The sequence below is a fragment of the Mauremys mutica genome, chromosome 5, assembly GCF_020497125.1.
Source record: "Mauremys mutica isolate MM-2020 ecotype Southern chromosome 5, ASM2049712v1, whole genome shotgun sequence".
NCBI classification, from domain to species: domain Eukaryota; kingdom Metazoa; phylum Chordata; order Testudines; family Geoemydidae; genus Mauremys; species Mauremys mutica.
The window spans coordinates 114,511,967-114,533,959 of NC_059076.1; the positions used below are offsets into that span (position 1 = coordinate 114,511,967).

Below are 21,993 nucleotides of genomic sequence, written 5' to 3' on the forward strand. Positions count from 1 at the left end.
TACAAAAGAACATTTTATTTTAACATGAAAATATCACAAAAATTAGTAAGCCTGAGATGTAGGGTTTTGGTGAAAAACAAGAGGCTTGTAGTGTTTTGGCTGCTGATAAAGATGCATGTATTGATAGCTGGGGTGAAAAGCAGAAGAATGCACTTATTTCTTCTGCATGTCAGTATCTTCAAACACAGTAAGCCACATGCACCCTTCTTTCCTTATGTAGACGCTGGTTCACTATGCTTAGTTCCAGCGGAAGTGGATCTGACGTGGGCGGTCAGCCCCCTCCTTTACCAATGGCTTATGGAATTCACGACCTGCACGAGAGTGGATGTTTGCCCAGCAAAACTCACAGTAATACTGCAGGCAAGTGACATTGGCACAAAAGAAAGGAGCAAACTTTCCACCACATCGTGCACCCTGGCATTCATCACACATCTGGTCATCCAACACATATGGCTTTACCTCCACCTGTTGGGAAAAAAAACAAGATACAACCAACCCTAGTTAATGTCTTGTATTTCTGCATCAGAAAAGATTAAGCATTTTCAATCTGTTTTATGGTTGCCCAACCAAAAAAAAAAAAAAGTGTGAACATAAATGCTACAGTGGAGATATGCCACAGGAACACACCTCCAGATCATAATTTGTTAGAAATACACTTTTTTTTAATAGACAAGTGGAGATTGCAATCTACTCTTTATGGGGAGAAGTGTAAATTAAATCAGGAGGAGGAAAGGAAATGGAAGCCTTGGTCACTCTCACATTGCCCAGTAGCATTCACAGGAAGCAAAAGCATTTTCTTTTTGTAAATAATTTTACACACACACTTTTTTGTTTCGCTTCAAGTTGCCTTTACCAAATTCACTTCCACAATACACATTTTTTCTACTATTTATTGAGCAAATGTTGTGCTCGGTGCTTTCAAACAGCATACACTATGAAGTATATTAAGTTTGTTATCAAGAACTGCTTGAGAGTATCTAGCTAATCTATATTGTTGATAAAGGTTAATACAGAAGCACTGGTTGTGAAAAATACCAATTGTTCAAAAGAGACCTCAGCCTGACCTCTAAGGGTATGCCGACACTGCAATTAAACACCCACTGCTGGCCCATGTGAGCTGACTCAAACTACGGGGCTTTTTAACTGTGGTGTAAATATTTGGGCTCAGGTTGGAGCCCAGGTTCCAGGACCCCACAAGGGGGGAGGGTCCCAGAGCTCAGGCTCCAGCCCGAGCCCAAACAGCTACACTACAATTAAATAACCTGAGTCAGCTGACAGAGGCCAGCTGTGGGTGTTTAACTGCAGCATAGACATACATTAACTATGCACACAATTTTGCACGCATAATTATTTGATCATGCAAGAATCTAGCTTGTATGCAAACTAGAGTTAAACTTGTACCTACCTTACCGGCTTGCTCACATCCTGTTTTAGAAACACAAATGATTGTGTGTACAGATAATTTGTGCAAATTAATAGCCATTTCAGGAATAAGATATATCAAATTTATAGCTAAAAGCCTTGGCGATATATTCCTTTAACTCTTCCTGTAACTATTTTAACTTTACACAATAGGTTGTTAATACACTGTATTTCTAGGGTTGGGGTTTTATTTTGAAAAACATTATTTAATACACAATTTTTGCAACTCTCAGACTACCAGACACCTGTCTTGTATAGACAATTTCCCCACTCCCAAACACATCTGACTGTGAGAGTGGAAAAGTGGCAAGTGTGTAATAATTAATTTGCATTAGGTCTCTGTTACAGTTCAGTTAAGACATTGTGTTCAGAGAAGAAAAAATTTCAAAACAAAATACAAAGGAATTGACCACAACTTAAAAAACAAACAGCAGCAGCAGCAACATTGTTTTGGACATTTTCCTCACTTTATAAAGACGACATATTGCTTGTCATTTGTCTGACAAAACACAGTGTTGCAGCAGTTCATACTCAAAAAGTGACTGCTATAAAAGAATTGTTTATCTATAGATTAATATTATCAAGAATCTACATAAAGATGCTATCCGTTCTGGAGCTAAGCTGTCATCCTTGCATACTAGGATCATACTGCTGTATGAAACAGTAAAAACTTGAATGAAAAAAAAAAGTATTTAAGATGTATCCTTAAACATATGAGAAAACTAGATGTAGCATGGACAGAAACTAGTCACTTTGATGCATAATATTAATCAGCACATCACTTACCTTTAAAAATGTGTTCTAATAAGTAGGCAAAAGTATTTTTGTTGCAAGCTAGCTAAAGTTATTATTTCACTTGATGTGAGTAATCAGTGCAAACTCTTGAAAATGAAGTTGATTTTAAGTCACACACAAACTCACTATTCTTACAATAAATGCTAATCAAGTTAAGAGAAAAGGGGAAACAGCAATCCTTAAAATTAATCCCCAAATGCTTTGCATCAAAATTCTTTTTTTCCCAAAATGTTCCATGAGTGACTATCATTCCTGACTGATCTACAGTACATAAAAAATGTCGTGGAAAAAAACAGGAAGTACACTCACTGCGCTAACCTGTATTTTTAATGCAAACTCTACATTCTGTATCACTGCAACAAGTTGCTTTTCTATGAGTTAAATTCAAAGCTTTTAATATGAATAGGTACCTCATGCAAGAGTAATCTTTACAATTTAAAGCAACAAGTGAAGTACTGTATATTTCAATAAGAATAAGTGTGTGTGGGCTGAACTTCAAAATTCAAGGATCTCTATCTATTGTTAGGGAGAGTGCGGTCATCAACTGTGTGCCAATGGCTCCTTAAACTCTGAAAGAACCCTAAACCCCCTCAGTGGTTTCAGTTCAACAACAAAAATAGTGAATCAGTGTATTAACGTATAGCATATGAGATCATTTCTTTCTAACTGTTTGCACTTTCTCTCCTTTTCCTCACCTCCATGCCTATTAATGAGAGTTTGGGCTTTTTCCAAAACTGAGACAAGCAAGAAAATAGTGCATAATTAAAAAAAAGATAATGATTCAAATAATTAGGAAAAAAACACTAAAATAATCACCTTCTAATCAATGAAAAAAATCACACTTAACATAATCTAGTACCAAGTTAGAATACAAAGCCGTGTAACTATGGATGTACAAGACTGGATGGATGTTACCTGGTTTACTGCATAAACGAAGACTGTATGTCATGGAGAGAGACCAACCAACCATCTTCAGCCCAGAGTTACAGAATTGGAGTGGCAGAGACACAAAACTGTATCTAGAGATGTAGAGATGGATTGCATAGGGGACTATCTCAGAATGGACTTCCCTGATCCCCCAAATTTCCTGATGGGAGGCAACTCAGGTGGTAGAAAAATACATGCCTTTAGATAGGACGCATCTTCCAACTGAGATAGAGGAGGCTGATCACTCCTCATGTACAGAGATCACTCCTGGGGATGGGATTACACAGTTGAAATGAAAACAAACTCTGGTCATAGGGGAATTCAACCATTAGAAATGTAGGGATAGTCTATACGTTGAGTTAGCATGCAGCAAGCCATGGTATAATCTATAGTGCGCAGCAAGCTAGTGCTCTATCTGCAGGCTGAATCCCGGTACAGTGCACTAAAAGTTCCATAGTGCACTTCGTTGCAACATCGAAGTGCACTATGGAACTTTTAATGCATTGTACATAACATAAGAAAGGCCGTACCGGGTCAGACCAGAGGTCCATCTAGTCCAGTATCTGTCTACCGACAGCGGCCAATGCCAGGTGCCCCTGAGGGAGTGAACCTAACAGGCAATGATCAAGTGATCTCTCTCCTGCCATCCATCTCCATCCTCTGACGAACAGAGGCTAGGGACACCATTCTTACCCATCCTGGCTAATAGCCATTTATGGACTTAGCCACCATGAATTTATCCAGTCCCCTTTTAAACATTGTTATAGTCCTAGCCTTCACAACCTCCTCAGGTAAGGAGTTCCACAAGTTGACTGTGTGCTGCGTGAAGAAGAACTTCCTTTTATTTGTTTTAAACCTGCTGCCTATTAATTTCATTTGGTGACCCCTAGTTCTTGTATTATGGGAACAAGTAAATAACTTTTCCTTATCCACTTTCTCAACATCACTCATGATTTTATATACCTCTATCATATCCCCCCTTAGTCTTCTCTTTTCCAAACTGAAGAGTCCTAGCCTCTTTAATCTTTCCTCATATGGGACCCTCTCTAAACCCCTAATCATTTTAGTTGCTCTCTTCTGAACCTTTTCTAGTGCTAGAATATCTTTTTTGAGGTGAGGAGACCACATCTGTACACAGTATTCGAGATGTGGGCGTACCATGGATTTATATAAGGGCAATAATATATTCTCAGTCTTATTCTCTATCCCCTTTTTAATGATTCCTAACATCCTGTTTGCTTTTTTGACCGCCTCTGCACACTGCGTGGACATCTTCAGAGAACTATCCACGATAACTCCAAGATCTTTCTCCTGACTCGTTGTAGCTAAATTAGCCCCCATCATGTTGTATGTGTAGTTGGGGTTATTTTTTCCAATGTGCATTACTTTACATTTATCCACATTAAATTTCATTTGCCATTTTGTTGCCCAATCACTTAGTTTTGTGAGATCTTTTTGAAGTTCTTCACAATCTGCTTTTGTCTTAGTTTAGTATCATATGCAAACTTTGCCACCTCACTGTTTACCCCTTTCTCCAGATCATTTATGAATAAATTGAATAGGATTGGTCCTAGGACTGACCCTTGGGGAACACCACTAGTTACCCCTCTCCATTCTGAGAATTTACCATTAATTCCTACCCTTTGTTCCCTGTCCTTTAACCAGTTCTCAATCCATGAAAGGACCTTTCCTTTTATCCCATGACAGCTTAATTTACGTAAGAGCCTTTGGTGAGGGACCTTGTCAAAGGCTTTCTGGAAATCTAAGTACACTATGTCCACCGGATCCCCCTTGTCCACATGTTTGTTGACCCCTTCAAAGAACTCTAATAGATTAGTAAGACACGATTTCCCTTTACAGAAACCATGTTGACTATTGCTCAAGAGTTTATGTTTTTCTATGTGTCTGACAATTTTATTCTTTACTATTGTTTCAACTAATTTGCCCGGTACCGACGTTAGACTTACCGGTCTGTAATTGCCGGGATCACCCCTAGAGCCCTTTTTAAATATTGGCGTTACATTAGCTAACTTCCAGTCATTGGGTACCGAAGCCGATTTAAAGGACAGGTTACAAACCTTAGTTAATAGTTAAGCAACTTCACATTTGAGTTCTTTCAGAACTCTTGGGTGAATGCCATCTGGTCCCGGTGACTTGTTAATGTTGAGTTTATCAATTAATTCCAAAACCTCCTCTAGTGACACTTCAATCTGTGACAGTTCCTCAGGTTTGTCACCTACAAAAGCCAGCTCAGGTTTGGGAATCTCCCTAACATCCTCAGCCGTGAAGACTGAAGCAAAGAATCCATTTAGTTTCTCCGCAATGACTTTATCATCTTTAAGTGCTCCTTTTGAATTTTGATCGTCAAGGGGCCCCACTGGTTGTTTAGCAGGCTTCCTGCTTCTGTAGCAGGGACCACACAGCATTTAGTGGATGGCAAACTAGTGCACTGGAGAGCCACACTCTGGCTTGCCAAGCACTTTCTTGTTGTGTAAACAATCTCATAGATAGTTGGGTATATGGTAAATGTGACATCTGGTTATCTGCCTACTGAGTGCAAAGGTGGAAAATCTCATGAAATATCTAGAAAGACTTCTACCGAATACTGGTAAGAAGCTGCTGGTCATAATACATATTGATACCAATGATGTAGGAAAGTGTATGACTGAGGATCTGGAAGCTAAATTTAGATTGCTAGGATGTATGCATAGGTCCAGAGCCACTCTTATAGATTTCTATGCAATGCATCCAGTTCCACATGCAGGGCCAGCAAAGCAGGGAGAACTTCAGGTTCTCAATGCATGGATGAGAAGATGGTGTAAAGAGGAAGGCTTTAAATTTACTATGTCCTGAGGAGCATTTTAGGGAAAGGAGAGCCTATACGAAGGGATGGACTTCACCTTAATCCAAGTGAAATCAGATGATGGCACATAAAATGATATTTTGGGGGTATTGTTCAAAGTAGAGCTGGGGGTGGAGAGTGGGAGTTAAGGAAAACACAAGGTATCTCTGTATCAAGTAAAGGATAGGACAGAAACAACAGCTAAACTGGGTCAGGCAGAAATCAAGATCACAGAGGTAATTTCTGTTAAAATCAATGTGGTATCAGACTGAGGAATTAAATAAAAATAGGCACATGGTCAAAAACTATAAATATTTATATTCAAATGCAAGAAAATGAAGAGCACAATTACATGAACTAGAATGTCTGCCAATGGAAGAGGAGGACCTTGACATAACAGACATTACAGAAACATGGATGAATGCAAAAACCAAAACCAAACATGGATACTATAATTCCTGGGTATAAATCATATAAGAAATAAATATTAGATTGCAGAAACAGGAAAGGAGTGCCACATCTAAAATATTCCATAGAATCTATTCACATACAACTTCTCAATGGTGAGGACTAACTCCAAGTTATAAGAATACAAAGCTGGGTCTGTACTACTACAGATCAGAAGGAAATGGATCTCTCTCAATGTTCTGAACTCAAAGACCATAACAAAGTCTAATACAATTATATTAATGAAGACTTCAACTACTTTCATATAAACTTGTCAAATATCTCAGCAGGACAAAAAAAATCAACACCTTAAACAATTGGTTTGTAGAACTGCTAGGGTTACTGAGTAAACAAGAGAAGCTCATCTCAACTTAGTCCTCAGTAACACACAGGAGTTGGTCCAAGAAACATCTACAATTGAAACAGTAAGTAACAGTACACACAATAAAATTAAATGCTACATAACTGTGGGGAGAAAGGTACCAAAAGCTGAAAAAGGAGACTTCAAAAAGACCCTGAAGTCAAAGCTAAAAAAGTTACAATCCTAACATTTGGCACAGATGCTACTTACAAAAAACAAACAAACAAAAAATAGACTCAGAAAAATGCACAATTTTAAACTAAATGGAAAGCAGGAAGTAAATCAGTATGGCTAAATGGCAACTTTCAAGAGGTTACTTAAATCACACAGATAGCTTTCAGAAAATCAACGTTAATCAAAGACTACATTAGATACTATGTCAGAAGAAAATTAAGAGGGATCAAATGGAATTTGAAGAGCAAATAACTAGAGGTAAAAAACCCAAACAGGTTATTTGTTGTTTAGTAGCAAGCCTCCCCATGATTGCTCTCATGTTCTAAAAACCCTTTATGTTGAGTCTTGATTAATTGTAGTTATATCCAAATTATTTTTGGGCAGCTGAAATCTCGTGGGTGTACACTGTATCCAAATACTGTGGTTCTGAATGCTAAATAAAGTTGATCTAGGTATTTCTTGTTCTCTGCCCCTACCACTTAAGAATCTGCAAGCACATGCCCACATCAGTTTTACCGTAGATTTTAATTTTTCCCTTCAAGTATTTCATTCCTAAATTATATCACTTCATAGAATCATAGGGTTAGAAGGGAACACAAGAGTCATCTATGCTAACCCCCCTGCCAAGATACAGGAGTTGTTGGGGCTAAACCATCCAAGACAGTTTTTGAAAACTTCCAGTGAAGGAGCTTCCACAACCTCCCTAGGCAGTCTGTTCCATTGTCCTAAACTACAGTTTTTCCTGAGATTTAATCTAAATTTGCTATGTTGTAGTCTGAACCCATTTCCTCCTGTGGCAACAGAGAACAACTTTTCTCCATCCTTTTTATGGCAGGATTTCAAGTATTTGAAGACAATAACCATGTCCCCCCTTAATCTCCTCTTTTCCAAGCTAAACATACCCACTTCCTTTTTACACACACACACACACACACACACACACACACACACACACCCCACTGCTATTCCAACTCCCTTCTTGGCACCCAGAGGCCCTTCAAAATTTCTGGTGACCTAAATGCCATGAAACAGAACTGTCTACTAAGAAGTTAAAGCTTCTGTCACCATTAATTCCTTTTTTTTTCCTAAGGGACTTTGTGGGGACGGACTGCATATAAGATGCTTGTTAGTGTGTGTTGTTTGTTGGTAGTTTAGTTTTTTTCAAAAGTGTAGAAACAAGACTCATGATCAAAATGATGTTCTTGGTCAAGCTTTTAATTTATTTTAGGATTCTTTCCCACCATTCCCTTTCCCTTCTCTAAAAACATAGGTTTCAGTCCTTATGTCTAGCCTGATCAGCAACTATTTAATGTCTTAAGAAAAGTGATCTAATTTGAAGCTAACAGAAAGTAATTAATTACATTTAAACATTGCTCACTCTGACAGGGTGCACTTGCCCCGCACTGGACAAGTCGGGGTTAACCCCATACTTTGGGCAGAGGAAGCCACGCCCCCTCTCCCCTGCTGGGAATGCTCCAATTGGAGTGTCAGTATAAAAGGGAGCAGCCTAGATCAGCCAAGGCTGACCGCCGAAGTGAGAAGATGCCCAGGAGCTGCTAGAGCCTAAGATTGTGGAGGCCAAGCCTGCTGAGATCAAGACAGCCATCCAGCTACCTGCAGACACCCATGTGACATTGGAACCATCGGGAGCTTTACAGGCCAGAAACTACGCCACTGGAAGACACAGTAGGAAGTAGCCCAGGAGAGCTAGACATTGATCTGGTTGTAGGACCAGGTGTTAAGTCAGTGTGGTTCAGATGGATCCCCACTGACTCAGAGGCAAATACACTCGCTGCTCATAGGGCCCTGGGCTGGGACCCAGTGGAGTTGGGAGGGTCCGGGTCCCCCTACCCTGGCCACCCCACCCCTGGGTGGTGGTCCATCCTCCTCTCGCCTCCAAACCACGCAGCCCTGTGAGGAAGAGCAGCTGTATTGACTCTGGCCACTAGGCCACACAGTCTTGCAACAGAGAGCAACACAAGAAAAAATTAAAATCTAAGTGTATATTTAATTTCCTTTATAAAGATCAGTGGCTATCTATACAAATAGTATTAGAAAATTAATTATAAAAATATTGCATTTCTTTGGCTTGACCAATATTTCCATGCACTATTTTATATGAATACTTCAACCAACCCTCCCTCCCCCGCAAAAAATTACCTTTGATACATCTCACAAATCTATGGGGCAAAGAATTGGATAAGAAAAGCATTAACAAATGGCCAAATCTAACAGAAATTCATCCTCAAGAAGTTTTATACTCCTGTCAATTTGGAAACAGTAAATGTAGAACTGAAAATATTAATTCTCTCAACAATAGTTTATTGGATTGGGCAAAAACTACATCATGAAGGAAAAAAATCTTTATAAAGAGTCCTACTTTGAAAAACTATTCAGTAAAAATGGCATTTTGAGGATCATTATTTTTGTTTCAGTGTAGGGTGACCAGACGTCCCGATTTTATCGGGACTGTCCCGATATTTGCTTGTTTGTCCCGCGTCCCGACCAATGTTAGGTCGGGACACTGGACAAACAAGCAAAGGCTCCGGAGCCTGGAAGGGCTCGCGCTCTTCCCCGCCCCAACTCCGCCCCCTCCTTCTCCAATTGGATCCCTCCCCAAATCCCCGCCTCTTGCCAAGCAAACCATGCCCAGGAGACGCAGGGGAACGCGGGGCCGGGGTGAGTGTGAGTCCGGCCTGGCCCCGAGCAGGCAGGACTCGGGCGCGGTACCTGGAGGGAGATTAGGGGGTGGCCTGCGGGGCCAGGCGGTGGCTGTTCTCCCCACCTGGGCAGCGGGACGTGGGAGCAACTGCTGCTGCAGCTCCCACTGCCGCGGGGGGAGGAAGCAGCCAAGCATGTGGCGCCCGGGCCCGAACCCCCCGAGCCCGGGCCTGCTGCGGGGACCCAGCAGCGCGCACACTGCGCCCAGCCGCTGGCCAGTCGCGTCTGGGCTGGCTGCCCAGCTGGTGCAATCCCGCGGCGGAGGCATCGGCAGCCCAGCCCCGTTCGTTCCCCTGTGGGACCCGAGCGGGATGGGGGGGGCTGGGGCCTGCTGCCCCCACTCCAGGGCCGCCCGCGGGATTGCACCAGCTGGGCAGCCAGCCCAGACGCGAGTGGCCAGGGGCTGGGCGCGCGCTGTGTGCGCGCTGGGTCCCCGCAGCAGGCCCGGGCTCGGGGGGTTCGTGGGCACAAGAGCCGCAGCTGCCAAGCTTGGCCAGCGGCCGCTTCCTCCCCCCGTGGATGTGGGAGCTGCAGCAGCGGCTGCTCTCAAGTCCCGCTGCCCAGGTGGGGAGAACAGCCGCCGCCGCCTGGCCCCGCAGGCCACTCCCTACTCTCCCTACAGGTACCGCGCCCGAGTCCTGCCTGCTCGGGGCCAGGCTGGACTCGCACTCACCCCGGCCCCGCGCTCCCCTGAGTCTCCCGGGCCTCCCTCCAGCGCTTGCGGAGGGAGGAGGAATCGGGGGTGGGGAATTTATTTATTTTTTGCTCTGCCGCCATTTTTTCCCCCTCTGCCCCTGCCCCCGTCCCCCCACTCGCATCCCGATATTTGACCTGGGTGATCTGGTCACCCTATTTCAGTGTCTCAAATTAAGTTTGTTCACTAATATATATATATATATATATATATATATATATATATATATATATATAAGGATTTTTCTTCTAACTACAAGCCTTGCAAACTCATCATGGGGTCTTAAAGTCAAGCTGTATTCTTTTTGGCTCATGTATCAACACCACAAGTAAGATTCGCTGCCTAAAGTTCCAATCTTTCTATTAGAAATGGGTGTGCACAGAGCCATTACTTTTAATAGAACTCAGCATAGATATAAGGGTTTGCCTATTCGGAAGCAATAGCAGGAGAGGGGCCCAAATTGTGCCTCTGAATTACATGTACACAACCTTGTTTCCTTCAATGTTTGGTTTAGAGACGAGACAAAAACCGAGAGGATTATGACAGCAGTATACAAAACACAGAAGGTATCTTGGATGTTTGGATTTACCTTCTCTCGTAGGACAAAAACAAAGGGACAATCAATGAAAATGAAAGGCAAAAAAAGAGAGTTACATTAAATAAAGCAGACTTTTTGTTTGAAGTCAAAAGGGATATAAAACCCCTCATGTTTCAACGCACATGTCAACCTCTAATTGACAGGGGTTAGGTAATATTTCCTTTATGTGCCATTTATTCCATAATTGCGCCCACATCAGATTTCTGGCACTCTCCTCGGAAGCTTCTGTTGCTGGCAGAGATAGAACACCAAACTAGATGGCCCACTAGTTTGATCCTGTATGGCTATCCCTATGCTCCTGCAAGTGATCTTCCTAAGCTAAATTGCTTGGTAACAAACAGGAGTAAGAGAAAGATATAAGGAGAAAGACAGAAAACTTCCCTTTAATTAAAATTGCATTCAAGTTGCATTCAAATATATACCCAATGAACAATAAAAGATACTGAAGACATATGATGATCTGTTCTGGACAACTAATTTCTAGTGGCCTAATTCATCTTTCATTTAAAAAAAAATCTCAGGAGATTTCTGCTTCCCAGTTTAGTGAATTAGTTTAACAGCTTCATTACACTTTCATTTACCATAGTTACAGTGGAAAAACTAATCAAAGCCACAGCATGGAGAATTTATATATTTGAAACAATTAACAGCTACAAGAACTTTAGTGTTAGAAATAGGGATTTTTTGTGTGAAATTTAATGCCAGAAATTAACAGTCTAACAACCGTAATTACCCAGGTGTTAATGTGGCAAACAAATAGGCAATGTTTTGTGCATCTGACACTCTTCATATATTATACTGAATTTAAAACAAAGGCATTAAGTTTTGCCTTTTGATATCTCTCAAATACACCCTGATCCAAAAACTTCCTTAACCTCTGTGTCAGTATACGACTTATGTAAAACATAAGGGTTTCAAAGCTTTCAGAACTGTGATCCACATTATACAGTTTTTACACTACATTTTATTACCTTCAGAAAATTGTGTACACATGCATCTGTCAAAAGTATGAGATTTAATCCCCTTTATGTATTTAGAAGTAGTACTCTTTCCTATATATTAGTATTTGGGCGAAAGCACAATATAAAAGCCCCAAACAAAATTGGGATCCCATTATGCAGGGGAATGTATTAACACATGGGAATGTAACTAATTTGAAATGATGGAACAATTGAGTGTAACAAACAGTAGAATCAGCAGGATAAAATAATACGGTCACACTATTACATAGCTCAGCTACGTACATAATTTGATAGCTTCTCATTTTTTATAAAGAAAAACAAATATTCTACAACTCACTCAGACTACTGATCAACGTGTCCATCACTAGCTTCATGATTTTCTGTACAAATATAGCATTTCAATATAAATTATTTTACAATAGCTCTATGGGTCTGGTACCAGATTTCATAATCAAAGCAACTATCTTGCTTAACATTTGTTTCATTTTAAAGACACGTCTGAAAAATTAGGCCTGTATTTTAGATTTCCCAAAATCTAATATTAACAATAAATATGTTCTAATAGAAAAGAAAAAAAAGTTAATGAAAGCAGCATGTTAGAATTTAAACATTATTCTGCAGTGTTTACACCCCAATATTATAGCACAACAACACTCAAAGTGAAACTGACTAGGAAACAAAATTGAAATTTACTAATCTATTTTCATTGATCCAGAAGACTAAAATACAAAAACCAAACATAAGTGTGTAATAGGTAAATTCAAGGTTCCAATTATTCAGAGACTAAATTACAGTAAGTAATATGTAAAATGGAATTTAGGAGGACTAACAGATTTTGAAGAGGAAATAGATGAAATATAAAAATAACCAAGAGATTATTCAAATATATCAGAAGCATAAAGCCTGCACACAAATCAGTGTGTCTTCTGTACCATCAAGGGACAAAGGAGGCAATTAAAAGAAGATAAGAACATTGCTGACAAGCTAAATAATTTCTCTGCATCAGTCTTCACCTCAGAAGATGTCAGGAAGATAACTACACCAGAATTCCTCTTTTCTGGAAATAAAAGATAAGATACTAAAAGAGACTGAGGAGTCAGAAGAGCTGTCAAAACAAGCGGATAATCTAAAAAGCAGCAAGTCACTATGTCAGGATGGTATACATCCAAGAGTACTGAAGAAGCTCAAGGATGAAGTGGCTGAGCTGCTAGCAAAGAACATGCATTCTTCTAATTAAAAATAGCTTAAGAACTGAAGGGTAGCAAAAACTGTACCAATACATAAAGAAGTTCCAGGGGTGATCCAGGTACAGACGAGAAAGCCTTACTTCTGTACCTTGTAAATTCATTGAAATAACAATTAAAACCAGAATATAACAACACCTGGAAGATCATAATATGATATAATCTAACCAGCATGGTTTCTGCAAAGAGAAATAATGTCTCACTAATCTATTAGAATTTTTGAATGGATCAGTATAGTAATAGATAAAGGAGAAACTGCTGACATTTATTTAGACTGTCAAAAGCCTTTGACAAGGTCCCTCACAAAAGGCTACTAAAGAAGCTAGGTAGCCATGGAACATAAGGCAGAGTATTGTCTTGGATTGAAAACTGGGTAACAAATAAGGAACAAAGAATAGGAATAAATGGTCAATTATCATCATGGTGAAAGGCTAACAGAGGGATGCCTTAGGGTTCCATACTAGGAACTTTCTTTAATATTTATTAATGATGTGGCTACGCAAAGAGGTAGCAAAATTTGCAGATGATAAAGTTATTTAAGCTAGTCAAATCCAGAGAATAATGTGAGGAACTTCAAAGGGACCTAACCAAACTAGGTGAATGGGTAACACAATGGCAGATAAAGTTCAAGGTAAATAAATGCAAAGCAAACATATATTGGAAGGAAAAGTTTGAATTATCCTTACAGGATTGTAAATTACTTTATTAACTCAGTAAAGGTACCTGGGCATCATTGTGACAGATCAATGAAGACTTCTGTGCATGATACAGCTGCAGTCACAAAAGCAAACAAGGTGTTAGGATGCATAAGGAACAGGATGAAGAATAATACAGAAAATATTATAGTACCATTTTATAAATCAATGCTGTACTCCTCATCTGGAATACTGAGTGGAATATCCACCTCAAAAAGTATACAGCAGAATTAGAGGGGATTCAGAGAAAGGAAATTAAAATGTTAATGTCATGGAAACATTCATATAAAGAGATATTGAAAAGTTTGGGATTGTTTACCTTAGAAAGGTAAGGAATAAAAAAGGACCCAAAATAAAGGTATATGAAAGAAAGAATGGTACAGGGAAGATAGATTGGTGCTTTGGTTCTCCCTGGCTCACAACACAAGAACCGGGTAACACTCAATGAAACTGAAAAGCAGCGAATTCAAGATTGTTAAAAGGAAATACTTTTTCCACTCATGGCATAATTCAACTGTGGAGTTAGACTAGCACAGTATGTCATGGAAGCAGAGAACTTAGAGGGCCTGGACATTTATACGGATAACAAGAATATCCAAAGTTATATCAGTTAATGCAAGCAAAGTGTTTTGGAATGAACACACACATACACACACTCCCCCTCTCCCTCCCTCCAATGCTTAGAACTATTTCTATTGGGGACTAGGAAGAGAACTTCACGGAGCAGATAATATCAGATCTGCCTCATGTGGGATTCTCACACCTTCCTCTGAAGCATCCTCTGGCCATTATAGATGACCAGGTACTGGACTAGATGGATCATTGGTCTGATCCAGTAGAACCATTCTGATATTCCTGTTTCAATTTCCCAGTAATACAGCTAAGGAATGTTTAAACGGGATTCATAATCTGACAATATGCCTTCAATGTTCCTTTAGAAAAGTTAAATGACTATTATTTATCACCATGGCATGATAAATTTACTGTCTACCCATTTATGGCCAGCATCACCATAATATCAGAGTTCCTTATAATTATTAATGTATTTATCCTTACGAGGTAGAGAAGTGCTATTATTCCCATTTTGCAGGTGGAAACTGAGGCAGAGACAAATTAAGTGACTTGTCCAAAGTCACAAAGGATATCTGTGGCGGAGCAGGAATTGAACCCTGGACTCTAGAGCCCCAGCCCAAAACCTGAATCACAAGTTTATCCTTCTTCCCACATAAATACCTATTAGCCAAAGGACTAAATACCTATTAGCCAGAGACTGATGCAGAAGATGAGAAGGGGTGGTCTCACCAATAAAATTAATGCCTTCATGAAAAGTCCAGTCCACTCTCTTGCTCCATACATAGAATTGCTGGAAAGGAGGATTCTGTCACAGGACCCTACATGAGGGCTTCAACTTCTACTTCATCCTCTAATTAATAGGTATATGAAAAATGTGAAGCTATTCCTCAGTCTTCTCTGCTTAAAGGAATAAGACATTCCCTCTCCTCACAACAGCCAGGAGGTTCTAATGAGAGGTACTATTTTTTTCTCAGTCTTTGGCCTGCTATAAGGGAGAAGGGAATCTCCACTACTCTAACCTTCCTCCTCTTTACCCACATTCCTTTTTGGGAACACTCTCTCCATGATAAAGCTCCAACAACTGCCACTACCAATAGTTTTCCAAAGCAGCAACGTACTGTACTTAAACTGACATCATTTATGTAAGTTTCCTTGCTGTCCACATGCTTCTAAAATAGCAGTAGTGAAACTGACCAAGCTTATCAGTATCAATTTGATTTTTGCGTTGGGAAGCTATGAGCAGCAGGGGATACACAGGAATTGTCCGTCTGCAAACTCAGGAAGACAGCACTTCTTTGGTGCACATTTAAAAAGCTCTCTCTGCAATGTTAAGAGCTACCAATATCTGATTTTGGGTGTCCATTGGGGCATATTTTCACAAGTTTTGAGCATCTACAACCAATGGAAACTGCCGATACTAAGCTGCTCTGAAAATCAAACCTAAGGAGTTTCAGTGTAGAAGTGTCAGAATGGTAGAAGATTCCATCACCGTGCTGGTTTACTTCAGATAAAAGGAAGAAAAACTAAGTGTATTTTTCCAGCCCTTTGCCCTTGATGTCAAAAAAGGAGCTATGTCTCTAGAAGAAGAAAAATATACGGTATAAAGTAACAGGAACAAACTGCTGCTTTGCTGAATATATATTGCACATTAAGGTTTTAATTTCTAGAACTTCAGCAGTTACATGACTATTAAAAGAAATGTAACTAAGAAGTTAGTATCAAAGCCAAACCAAATGCAACTTCAGTGAATTCTGCGAGGTGTGTTTTATAGCTTGCAACTCATTTGCAGAGACACGTAATAAATGTTTTAAACAACTTACTCGTTTATCGATATCGCCATGCTGAAGTTGAACAAACCGAGCACTAATGGCAGCAATATAACTCTGCTGATTGGAAAATGCAACACGCCCAGCACCTTTGGGGTATTTCAGCTCAGGATCAGTATCAATTCCTGCATAACAAACTCCACCATAGAGACGGTCCATTATCATAGCCAATTCCACTATGGAAGAACAAAAGAATACAATAATATTTTAAAATAAGCAATGTAAATGCTGTCAAATGTATTTTTATTTGAAAAGTAATAATAAATTACTAATATTTCTTTTCTATGTCATATGTATTGTAAAATACAAACCAATAAATATAGGAAATATATATGAAATATTTCATAAGAATACTTAAAATATTGATTTTCACAGCAGTGGCCACATCCCTCTCAAGTGACTTTATAAAGTCAAAACTCAGTAGAACAATGAGTCAATGCCACCTATGTGCCCTAAAGCTGAACTCTAAGGGGATTTCCTTCATGGGATGTGAAAGAGGATTTTTGGGCAGACTCAGGGGCTGATGAATGCATGGACTGTGAACTGGGTAGAATTCCTACAAAAATCCTTGAGTACATGTTGTAGCAGTCCACTATTGTTTGGCTGTATAAATGCTCCATACCCTGCCTCCATTTGGAGTGGGGGCTTCTGTCCTTCAAACCCCTATACAAAGCCTGCTTATCTAGACTTTGTGAGTTGGAACAGAATTTCATAAGAGTTAATTTCAAATGTACAAACCAGGTATTTTGGCAAACCATTCACAGCATTTAAATGCCCACTTCAGTTACTGCAACTGATTTAATCTGTATATAGTGAAATTTTACATTTAGGACATAGATGATACACTTGGAAATAGGGCATGAAGCTGTCAGCTGATGGTGCTGTTGAATAATAGTGTTTATTTTAAATAAACACATCTGTTCACAAATACAGTAAAAAGTGAGCTAAAAGTCTTACTACTTTAGTGAAGACAAGATAATCACATTAATGCCACAGAAGCTCAATTTCAGAAGATATTAATATGACAAGCAGTAGTGTGTTTGTTTAGTTTACTCAAACAATGAGCTTTGACCAAGTAACTGGAAGCATTTTGACTGAAGTGATGAAAAAGAATCACAACACTGTTTGGAAGAAGAAAAAGGCCATACTATGTTTTTGCTGCAGTGACAAAAAGCATAATGCTTATAATATGGCTCAAGATAATTTTTTTGCGAATGAAAAAATTCCACGAGGCCAGGAAATTCTAGGCCCAAGAATCAAAAACCAAAGAAGATTTTTTACACCCAGATGTTAGATTGTCACTTTTTTGGCTCTCAATTTCGTGATGGACTAATAGATGTCGTGTGTCTTCCTTCTGACTGCTGTTCTTTCTGTGATGGAGTTATGCTACATTCCAAGTTCTGGTATCATGAGTAGCACTCCTGCAGTCTCTCTAATAGGTGCTGGGATTTCTAGCACATTGCACTATGATTCCATTTCATACAAACTGTTGACTGGATGGATGCCATGGGATGCTTTAGTAGACTACTAGTAAGACTGGAACAGCAGCAGTAAAATTCTGAGCAAGTTCAAGTGCAGTAATGGGAGCATGGATTCTCCTACCCACACACTTTATTTTTAATTAAACAAAACCAACCTTTGAGTGATAAATTTTACGTTAAAACTTTGACAAGTAATATAAGTGAATTTCCTGTAGCTTTAATTTGGATATAACCATGAAGTTCTTGATGATTTTAAATAGCTATAAATGATGAGCAGTGCTTTGTGGCCACAGCCCACCTGGAGAATTTACAGGAGAGAGAGTGTAAATACAGGGAGATATTTCACAGATAGTCTACCATCAAGATATTCTTGTTTATAAATCTTATGCAATATGTATGATTCAATTTATTACTGACAATAGTATACCTTTAAAAACTGCCACATTACAATACCAGTTTTATACTTACCAGCTCTTAATGGCCTAGGGACGCCTCCAACAAAAATTGTTTTTCGAGGATCAAGCGGCTGTGAACCATCCATCACAAAGTCACTATCACTTAAGTTCCAGGGACGAATCTGAACCTATTTAATAAAAGAAGAAAATTGCATGCTTAAGTCTCACCACATTACAGTCCTAGCATGTTCATCAGTCTATATAAACTGTCACAGTCTCATTAACTGAACATGTCTAGTTGCTCTGTTTTAATCCTATTAATTCAAGACACTGCGGTTATTTAAGTCATTCAGTTGTCCCAGATGTTGAACTCTGACAACAGTAGTTTGCTTTTGATTATTTTCACCATCATCATCTCAGGAGCAGCTTTAGACAGATGGCAGCTATAGCCTGGAGGCCATCTACTGTTTACTTACTGGCTTGTCCTTGATAGTAGGACTGGAAACACATAGATAGAGCTTTCCATCTTCTTCAATGCAGGCATCAATCAGTGCCTGAACAGAGCTCTCCTCTTGGAAAAGGAGGAACGCGTATCCTGAAGCAACAACAACAACAAATTAGCTGAAAGTGTGCATTTTTTTCTCTTATGTTCTTCACAAAAAGTGTCTTCTCCATGCGAACATATTTATTTGCAAAGCAAGATTCAACGTCAAACTAATTGTCTGTTTATAAAATCAGACAGCATCTTCATCTATGTAAATAACCTCCATGGCCATTTACGTTAGCACTGACCTTAAATCTCTTAGTAACAAAATTCTTCATCAATAGCTCAGTCCTTAGTGTTCTTCTAAAAGAGACTATCAATCACACACTAGGAAGTTTAAGATAACATTTTACTTAAGACCCAAAAACACATTTCACTGCTAGCAGTAGACATTATATGATGAAAATCTTATTTAGCACAAAAAGGCTAATCTCAATTCTAGAGATTAGAGCAAAGTACTCTGTTGCATAAGTGATTTACCAAGCCTCTCAAACACTATTCAAATAGGAATTTAAATGCATAATTAATGCTTAGGGGGAGCCACTAGAAAAGCATTTTAATGGTTCTGGTTTAACAACAACCACCTTTTAAAAAAAACTTTTGAAGAACCCAGCAGAAACTCCACAGTTAGGGTTTTGTTCTAAAATATATTTAGAAACACACAAACATTTCTTGTTTTTCTCTAAAGTAGAGTTTTTCTCTGAAGTATGTTACCAATTCAGTGTGAAAATTTTAGTTCATTTTTATGCCATAAATTTTCAATGCAGTTTTAGTTTACTTTCACTATGTAAATTTTTAACAGGATTTCTTTGAAAATGGGCTTTTGCTGGAATATTTCCTTCTCAGTTCTACTCTTCACTGTTGAGCGATACTTCTTTAAAAACATTTTTTCTTTTTACACAAAACTTGGTAGCGAAGTGGATCCTATGCAAATCAGATGCAACCAGAATTTTTTTTCTTTTTATAAAAGTGACAGGATTTAAGATAATTATTGGTAACCAGGTAATAATTGACAATTTATGCACTGTGCACACAAACTTGATTGTTGGCCTGAGCACACAGAAATTGGATTGTATGACAGGTCAGGTTCACACAAACTTCCTTACTTGCTTGCTTCGGGAACAGGTGCACATAATCCTGCTTGATTTGGTGGGTGGGAAGCTTGGTGCTTCAAGGGCGCGCACACACACACACGTCTGATTATTAGGGGAGAATTGGGTGCACAGGGCTGATTGAGGGGACTTAGGTGCATTTAAAATCTTCTTTGTAGGTGCTACTGTTCTGTAATACTTTATCCTACAACAGAGAAGGAGTGTTCAATCACTGCTGCTGATAGATAAAATATTCTGCACTTCTACCTACAACAGGTCTGCACTATCCTCTTACAGAATTATAGAAATATAGTAGAAATGTAGAGCTGGAAGGGACCTCAAATGGTCATTTAGTCCTTCCCCGCCTTCCTGCACTGAGACAGGACCACGTATATCTCTAGACCATCCTTATCAGGTGTTTGTTTATCCTGTTCTTAAAAAACCTCCAGTGACCGGGATTCCAAAACCTCCCTTGGAAGCCTATTACAGAATGTAACTTTTATAGTTAGAATGTTTTTCCGAACATCTAATCTAAATCTCCCTTGTTACTGATTAAGCCAATTATTTCTTTTCCTACCTTTAGTGTATATGGAGAACAACTGATCACCTTCCTCTTAACAACAGCCCTTAACCTATTTGAAGACTATTTTCTGGTGTCCCCCTCAGTTTTCTCTTTTCAAGACTAAACTTACTCAGGTTTTTTAACCTTTCCTCATAGGTCAAGTATTCTAAGCCTTTTATAATTTTTGTAGCTCTTCCCTGGACTATCCATCTTTCTTACAGTGTGGAACCCAAAGCTGGACACAGTATTCCAACTGAGGCCTCACCAGTGCCAAGAAAAACAGGACAATCTATCTCCTGTGTCTTACATATGACACTCTTGAATGACATTTGCCTTTTTCACAAACGGTATCACATTGTTGGCTCATATTCCATTTGTGATCCACTATAACCCCCAGATCCTTTTCTGCACTACTACTCCATAGCCAGTTATTCCCTATTTTGTAGTTCTGCATTTGATTATTCCTTCATAAATGTAGTATTTTGCAGTGGTCTTGACTGAATTTCATCTTGTTGATTACAGACCAATCCTCCAATTTGTCAAGGTAATTTTGAATTCTGTCCTCTAAAGTGTTTGCAACACCTCTCAGCTTCATGTTATCTGCAATTTATAAGCATAATCTCCACTCCAGTATCCAAGTCATCAATGAAAATATTGACTTATATTGGACCCAGGACAGAGTCCTGTGGGACTCTACTGGATATGCCCTTCTAATTTGACAGCAAACTATTTATAACTACTCTGCGTTTGGTTTTTCAGCCAGTTTTACACCCACTTTATAGTAATTTCAATGAGACAGCATTTCCCTATGACACTATCACGTGGGACTGTGTCAAATGCCTTACTAAAAATCCAGATATATAATGTCTCCTGCTACCCTCTCCCCATACACTAGCATATTAAACACATCAAAGGAAGAAATTAGGTTGGTCTGGCATGATAGCTCAGTGGTTTGAGCATTGGCCTGCTAAACCCAGGGTTGTGAGCTCAATCCTTGAGGGGGCCACTTAGGGATCTGGGACAAAAATCAGTATGTGGTCCTGGAGTGAAGGCAGAGGGCTGGACTCAATGACCTTTCAGGGTCCCTTCCAGTTCTATGAGATAGGTATATTTCCATAAAAAAAAATTTGGTTCTTGACAAATCCATATTGGCTATTACTTATCACCCTATTATTCTCCAAGTGATAATAAACTGATTGTTTAATAATTTGTTCCACTATCTTTCCAGATATCAAAATTAGGATCACTGGTCTATAATTCCCTGGGTCCCCTTTGTCCCCCCTTTAAAGATAGGTACTATGTTTACACTTTTCCAGGGCTCTGGGACCTCACCCATCCTCCATGAGTTCTGAAAGATAATTGTTAATGGTTTCACAATTGCTTCAGCTAATTTCTTAAGTGCCCTAGGGTGAATTTCATCAGGTCCTGCTGAATTGAATACATTTAACTTACCTAACTATTCTTTAAGCTGTTCTTTCCCTATTCTGGCTCCTGGTCCTTCCCTCTTTTTGTTAATATAGCTGGTTCTGGTCACAATGAACCTTGTTAGTGAAGGCTGAAGAAAAATGGGTATTATACGCTTCAGCTTTCTTGATGTAATCCATTATTAGCTCTACTTCCCTGTTAAGTAGAGGACCTA

At 39.3% G+C, this 21,993-nt stretch overlaps 1 protein-coding gene across 6 annotated transcripts in view; it reads right to left on the reverse strand.

The window, feature by feature from the left end:
* CPEB2 (cytoplasmic polyadenylation element binding protein 2) overlaps positions 1–21,993 on the reverse strand; it is a 147,559-nt gene that overhangs the window by 54,662 nt on the left and 70,904 nt on the right. For 5 of the 6 annotated variants that reach the window (XM_045018402.1, XM_045018399.1, XM_045018397.1 and 2 more), the window contains 4 exons: positions 18,634–18,752; positions 18,231–18,345; positions 16,276–16,457; positions 1–465 (listed from right to left, as the gene is read on the reverse strand). The exon at positions 1–465 is cut by the window's left edge and continues 3,514 nt beyond it. In XM_045018402.1, coding sequence (XP_044874337.1) covers positions 238–465; positions 16,276–16,457; positions 18,231–18,345; positions 18,634–18,752 — 644 coding nt within the window. In that variant the 3' untranslated portion in view covers positions 1–237. The remainder of the gene's footprint in view (positions 466–16,275; positions 16,458–18,230; positions 18,346–18,633; positions 18,753–21,993) is intronic. The other variant, XM_045018401.1, reaches the window with a different exon arrangement.